The 7500-nt window shown below is 38.9% G+C and overlaps 2 protein-coding genes across 2 annotated transcripts in view; one reads left to right on the top strand and one right to left on the bottom strand.

The window, feature by feature from the left end:
• Positions 1–7500, bottom strand: part of LOC143021452 (uncharacterized) — a 224959-nt gene that overhangs the window by 73194 nt on the left and 144265 nt on the right. The window lies entirely within an intron of this gene.
• Positions 6106–7500, top strand: part of LOC143021441 (protein takeout-like) — a 61454-nt gene continuing 60059 nt past the window's right edge. The window contains exon 1 of the mRNA XM_076178906.1: positions 6106–6605. Within this exon, the coding sequence (XP_076035021.1) occupies positions 6515–6605 (91 nt within the window). The 5' untranslated portion in view covers positions 6106–6514. The remainder of the gene's footprint in view (positions 6606–7500) is intronic.

Genomic DNA, 7500 nt, shown 5'->3' with positions numbered 1-7500 from the left:
CCTTCCTCTCAATTCTCCCCCTTCATTCCTCTCCTTCTTTCTCCCCTCTCCTCCCCTCTCCTCTCCTCTCAATTCCTCTGCCCTCCTCCCATCCTCGTCTCCTCTTCCCCATTACTTCCTCCTCCCCTCCAGCCCCCTCCCCTCCTGCCCGCCCCACCCCTTCTCTTCCTTCTCTTTCTTCCCTCTCCTCTCTTATCCTCTTAAATCGCCTCCCTTCCCCTTCCATCCTCTCCTCTCCCACCCCCTCCTAACGCCTCTCCAACTCTCCCCTACCCTCCCCTACCCTCTACTTCCCTCCCTTTCCTCTGCTTCTACCCCTCTTGACACCTCTCCCCCTCCTCCCCTGTTCTCTGCACGGGGGATCCATCTCCCTGAACGAAGTCGTCTGGTTTTCGCCACAATAGACTGAAACGAGTACCCTACGAGCTTAAGAGATTAATGAAATTCACCTATTTTCAACCAGCACATAATATTTAAATTAACACAAGTAGGACGTCAGTACTTCTTGGTTGATCAACACTATGGACGATATATAAAACGTGTTGATCATGTTGATATTGACGCGCGCGAGTGTGTGTGTGTATGCTTATGTGTAATGATAATGATGAAATAATAGTAATCGGTCTATTGAGTTAGCAGCAATATAAATATATTCTTACAATATGCATTTTTGCTCATTTTAAGACTATTCTGATTTGAGTGAATAATGTGGATAAGGATCGTAGGTGCCCAAGTCCACAAAATGATGATGATGCGTTTGCTGCGACCGAGAGGGGGAAGAGGTCGGGGCCATATCAGTGATGATAAGTTCGGAGGTTGTTTGTTCGTGAGTAGAATAGGGTAGGGTAGAGTGTGGTTGTGTGTGTGTGTGTGTGTGTGTGTGTGTGTGTGTGTGTGTGTGTGTGTGTGTGTGTGTGTGTGTGTGTGTGTGTGTATACGATCCTTCGAGCGTGTGTGTGTACCTAATATCCTTACCGTAACCCAATATGTTGTAAACAGTCATTCTGCCAATAAGAAAATCGTGATTCCACCTTCGGTCGGCGCCTTAATGGTTGGGTCTTGGTTGATGTATGTATGTTGAGGAGCGATCACAAGATGAGAAGGATAATCTGCACGCAAACGGCCCGGTCGTGTAGAACCTTTGATGAGGAACCAGCTCACACAATTTTATTTTTTATTTTCATTTATTTATTTATTTATTTATTTCTATTTATCTATTTATTCATTTTATGAGGGGGAATTGATTATTCTACTTATAGGATACACGTCAAGGGTTATGTTATGAAGTATCAAGTGGAGCTTACGTCAGAAGGCGCTTAACTTCGTCCAAAAATATTTCGCATTTGCTCTCCGTGTGTGGGTAGTCAGGGCAAGTGGCAGTCACCTGTGGCCGTTGGGGGAAGGAAGGGAATTTATTCTATATAAGGAGGCGGGGTCTCAACAATTAGGGATTTCCAAAATTCGGAATAAGAATGTTGTGTATGTGTGTGGGGGGGGGGCGTGCGTGCGTGTGTTTATACGTGTGCCTATGGGTGTGCGTGTGTGCGTGTGTGTGTTGGTGTGTGTGTGTGTGTGCGTGTGTGTGTGTGTGTGTGTGTGTGTGTGTGTGTGTGTGTGTGTGTGTGTGTGTGTGTGTGTGTGTGATTATGTGTGTGTGAGTGTGTGTTTATTTCTGCGTGCGTGTGTCTTTGTATGTATGTTTGCGCGTGTGTCTATGTGTGTGTGTGTGTGTGTGTGTGTGTGTGTGTGTGTGTGTGTGTGTGTGTGTGTGTGTGTGTGTGTGTGTCAATGTATGTGTGTATGTGAGCGCGCGCGCGTGTGTGTCTATATGTATGCGTGTGCCTATGGTGTGTGTGTGCGCGTGTGTCTGTGTGTATGCACGTGATTTCTTACGATCTTGGTTCTCGTGCTAGACCCGTGATCAGCAACTATTCTTTTCCTGGATGAGAGTTCAAAACTCATATAATCCCATTCCATGAGAAAATATTTAACCTTACCCTACACAAACATCTTGCTCAAGGGGAAGAGTAATGACTTGCAGTATTGTGAAAATTTCACGGCTCGAACGGGATGCAAATTCGGACCTGCAGCGCGCACCACCTCCCTGTAATGCTATTTATTTATTTATTTATTTACATATTTATTTATTATATGTATATGTATTTCATTTATGTATTTATTTATCTATATATTTACTTATTCATATGTTTGAATTATTTATATATTTATTTACCTACTTCTTTATTTGTTTGTTTAATTATTTATTAATTTATCTATTTATCTATTTTATACATACATATATATATATATATATATATATATATATATATATATACATATATATATGTATATATATATATACTGTACATATATATATATATATATGTATATATATATATATATGTATATATATGTATGTATGTATGTATTTTTATCTATGTATTTATTTATCTATATTTTTACTTATTCCTTTCTTTATTTATTTATTCGTGTGTTTGATTTATATATCTATTTATACAGTATACTTATTTACCTACTTCTTTATTTGTTTGTTTAATTATTCATCAATTTATTTATTTATGTATTTTTATTTATTTATTTATTTATTCATTTACTTACTTATCTTCTTATAAATTCCTTTATTTGTTTATTTTTTATTCTTCTGTTTATTTACCTGTTTATTTATTTATTAATTTCCTTGTTTATTTAACTATATATTTATTATATTTTTATGTATTTATTTATCTATGTATTTATTTTATCTTTTATCTATTTGTTTATTTATTCATTTATCTATTTATTTATGTATTTATTCATTGATTTAGTCCTCGTTACTTATCTTCTTACCAATTCCTTTATTTATTTATTTTTTATTCTTCTGTTTATTTACCTGTTTATCTATTTATTAATTTCCTTGTTTATTTAACTATCTATTTATTATATATTTATGTATTTATTTATCTATGTATTTATTTTATCTTTTATCTATTTGTTTATTTATTCATTTATCTATTTATTTATGTATTTGTTCATTGATTTAGTCCTCGTTTTTTCATCCATTTATTTATATGTTCTTTCATTTATTCATCCACTTACTCGTATATGACGAAAAACTACCTCCAAAGTAATCCAAATGTCTCCTAGAAATTACTGTATTTTCATTCATCTTTACATTATATATTTTTTACTCGTTTATTTATTTTTTTTTTTCGTCTACTTATATACTCATGTCTTTGCTCCGTTACATAACCAAAATTTTCCTTCAACATAACCCAAACGTTATGTTTTCTAACTTTTACTATTGTTTCTATCAGCATATACTAGGAGATGTATATTGGATGACTTCATGCCTAGACTGAAGTAAAATACAGTGGCATCGCATAGCCACACGCACTCTTCTCTTCCAACCCTGTGAGATAACAATGGATGTGGTGCAAGAACTTATAGGAGTTATGTGAGATATTTTGGGGACACTAGATACTAGATGGGCTACTAGGTACTAAATATATGATATATCAGAATTGTGCAAATATAACTTTCATCGTTGAATCTGGACAGTTTTGTCTAAAGAAAGAAATGAAAATATGAAATAGAATAGAATACAGGGAGTGGAAGAGAGAGAGAGAGATCGTTACGGTGGAAAGACTCCGTTTCTTTTTCTCAGCTGAGAAAAAATCCAGTAGTTAAAGATTTTTTTTGTGGATCAGTATATATATATATGTATATATATATATATATATGTATATATATATATACACATATATATACATACACACACACACACACATATATATATATATATATATATATATTTTTTTTTTTTTTTTTTTTTTTATTATGGTGCAGGGGAAATAGGCGCATGCTGCGGGAACGCGATGTTATGCTACTTGGGTTTATGCTGAAGGAAGCTTAGATGTATGCTAAGATCACGTGAGGATATGCTACTTGGATGGGAATTAAAGCTGAAAGCGAAAGAAATTATGCTGCATACTACTCTGGAGTGTTGCTGTTTACAGGAAAAGGGCAACACTCGTAAGGGCCTGTCTCTAACTCATGTCTGATTCCATCTTTAGCTGTCTCCTTATTCTCAAGTTTTCATGCTTCGATTTTTAATCTATTCATGTTTCTAAGCTTAGGCTATATCGCTTATCTGCGTTTCTGAGAACCAGTTTGAGTCCTGACCTTTGCATCCTCTCGATCTTGCTTACATCTTCCACTACGATTTTGGAACGTGCCACTGATGTACATTCCAGTTTTGAACGGATTAGAATTTCTATTCATCTTGTCATCCACATTAACTTATTTTCATTTTGATTCCTTGCATACACGATCGAAACTAACAAGGATATGTGGCTCGATGGAAGCATATTCGGAAACTGAGACGCTGTCAGTGTCTCAGTTTCCGAATAGAGACGCTGTCAGTGTCTCAGTTTCCGAATAGGTTTCCATCGAGCTACATACTCCTGTTAGTCTCTATCGTGTATGCAAGGAATCAAAATGGAAATGAGTTAATGTGGTTGATAAGATGAATAACTGTGTACTGGGGGCCGTTCAGTATCTGTTCATAGAGTTTCTATATATACACATATTTTTTATTTCTTCATACATATAGTAAAAAAAACATCTTAATGTTCTGTGACAGTCCGTATATCTCTCCCATAATCTTATTGTTATGGCTGTTAGGCGACAGGTTGTCTTTTATCAACACTTTCATATTTTTCTTTTCTTTTGACTTTGTATTGTATTTGCTTCTCAAGGAATAGCTCAGTAGTGATCTATTAGAGCTATAACCCATCTCCTATACTTTGATTTTGATTATTCTTATTAAAATAAATTCTTCATTCACAGCTCCAGGCAAATATAGTATCTAATTTCTTGGTAACACCTGAGAGACGATCTTTGCATCATCTACAAACATATCAACATAGGTCCTACCTTCCATCATGTCACTAACATAGATAAGAAACATCATCAGTGCTAATACCAAACCTCGTGGGACTTCTTTCCATCTTGACATCTTAACCTTGACTACTGTCCTCATGCGCATACCTTCTGTTCAGAATATCATCCACCCATTCAAGTAGTTTACCTTTTAGTCCTCCAATATGCTCCAGTCGACCATTAAGAATTTTGTCAAAGGCCTTCTTTAGATCGAGGTACACGCAGTCCACCCAGCCCTACCTCTCTTGTGGCACACCAATCACGCTCGAGTAAAAAATTAATAGGTTCGACACACATGGTCTTCCAGATCTGAAGCCAAACTGATTGTCAAAATGTTCATTCCTTCAATACATCTGACCCACCGATCTTTCACAATGTTTTCACATAATTTCATTGTTGTCCTATTACTTACATCTGTATGAATTGGCACCAAACTGATTCGGGTGTATATTACTTAGATAAGAATTTATGTTGAAGGGGAAATGTGCGTGTGCTCTACTTCGGTGACACTTTATGCTGAGGGAATTATAGATGTACTTAGGTAATAACTTATGCTGAAGGTAGCATAAATGTATGATGAGGGAGCGTGAGGGTATGCTACTTGTGTGAGAATGTATGATGTATTCTTAATGTAAGCATATTGATTATAAATGTAGACTAAGATTTGATGAGTTCACGCCAAGGAACGCCTAGCTCCGACCCAGGTGGGTCATAATTTTTGCCCTACGTGCTGTAGTGTTGTATAAGACTTCGTTCAGATTAATAAAATCGCCTGGCGGCAGTTAGAGTAAATGTAAAATATTGCGAAAGTGTCAAGGAAGATTTTCGAGTCCGAGCCTTTCATTTGAACGAAGTTTTGCTGGACAAATGACCTCGAGAATTTCTGAAAAAATAGGGTATTAGTTCGGTCGGTAAGGAGGGATGGAGAGGGGAGGGAGAGGAAAGGGAGAGTTGGGGTTCGGGAGTGGGAGGGTCTGGGGAGGGACGAAGGGTGACGATAGGAATCGAGGGAGTAAAGGCAAGTTTAGGAGGGGGAGGGGTAGGGGGAAGGAAGTAAGGTAAAGGAAGGAGTCAGGTGAGGCGGGGGGAGGGGTGGGGGATGGAACGAGGAGTGGAGGGAAGGAGGGAGGGAGGGAGGAAGGCGAGGAGTGGAGGGCGAGTGTGAGTGGTCCAGAGCTCAGTAGCTAGACAGCCTCTTGGAGTGGCGGTAGCAGCAGAAGACCCAGCAGAAACCCCCAACCCGCGAGAGACTTGACTCCAGGTCTCTGTGTCAAAGACTCTTCGACTTTTCCTGGTTTTGGTTACTTGGAGGCAGGACCACTGAGGTTCCCCCCATCCTACACAGACCCCGCTGCGTTCCTCAGGTCCTCAACGAGCTCTTGGTAGCCGCCCACTGACCCATCCCCGTGAGCAGATTACATTTGGCAACTCCGTCTGAAAGATCGGCTGTTTCTTCTTCTTCATTCGCTCAGCCAGGGAAACCAGTGAAAGTCCAGCACGAGTCTTGGACGTGTTGGGTTAGGTCTGTGCCTTCTGCGCTCACACAAGAACACCTCCGCCACAGCTACTGACGATGGCGACGACGAAGACGACAAGAACCTTTGTCATGACACCCTTGCTCCTTCTGTGCCTCGCCGTCGTCTCTCAGGCTCAGGGCCCAAGAGGTAAGTCATTTCTCGTAGTTCTTCGTCAATGCTGGCGCGATGCTGGGTTCTTTGGAAAGGAGACTCCACGAAAACGAAAGTTTTTCTTAGAAGTGAGCGAAACTTTGAGATAACGGGAGGGGAGAGGGGTGGGTGGGGAGGATTTGAAAGCGTGAAAAGGAAAGTGGACGACCTGACGTCAAGCCTGTCTCCCTCCCTAAACGTTTGTTCTTGTGCGAACGCGTAGATAGCGTCTCATACCTAGCATGTGGTTCTGACTTCAGCTTAATTACACAAACGTATTCTATTTTTTTTTTTCTGAAAAGGAGCAGCCCAATAGTCATGGTGACGTTATTGCGTACAAATATTTTTTATTTATATTTACTTACATATTTATTATATAATATTTTTCCTTTGTGTTGGGATTGAGTCAGGAGAAAAAAATAACATCTGAACACTCTCCTGACCAAGACTTTCCGTGGTCGTCCTAACTTTCGTGAACAAGCGAGTTTATATATCTGTTTACTTGGATGTGTGAGCATACGCGTATGTATTTCCTATTGATCTAACTATATGTATATGAGACGAGCAATGCTCGTGAGTCCCGTCTTTGTCTTCAGGTATCAAACTTTGGTTTACATTTACTTATGATGTCTACGTGAACTGTGCGGACATCATACTGAAAGACGTTACTGTTCCCCTTGAACAAGTGTGTATGTGTGTGTGTGTGTGTGTGTGTGTGTGTGTGTGTGTGTGTGTGTGTGTGTGTGTGTGTGTGTGTGTGTATGTGTGTGTGTTTGAATGTGCGTGTGCGTGCGTGCGTGCGTGTGTTGTACGTATGTTAGTGAGAGCACTTGTATGCGTATATATATAGTCTGTACGTCTGTGTGTAAATTTACATACATGTTTGTATACA

This window comes from Oratosquilla oratoria, chromosome 42 (assembly GCF_046742065.1).
Source record: "Oratosquilla oratoria isolate Oo_2021 chromosome 42, ASM4674206v1, whole genome shotgun sequence".
NCBI classification, from domain to species: Eukaryota; Metazoa; Arthropoda; class Malacostraca; order Stomatopoda; family Squillidae; genus Oratosquilla; species Oratosquilla oratoria.
The sequence above is the reverse complement of the archived record's forward strand: the minus strand, read 5'-3'. Positions and strand labels throughout refer to the sequence as shown.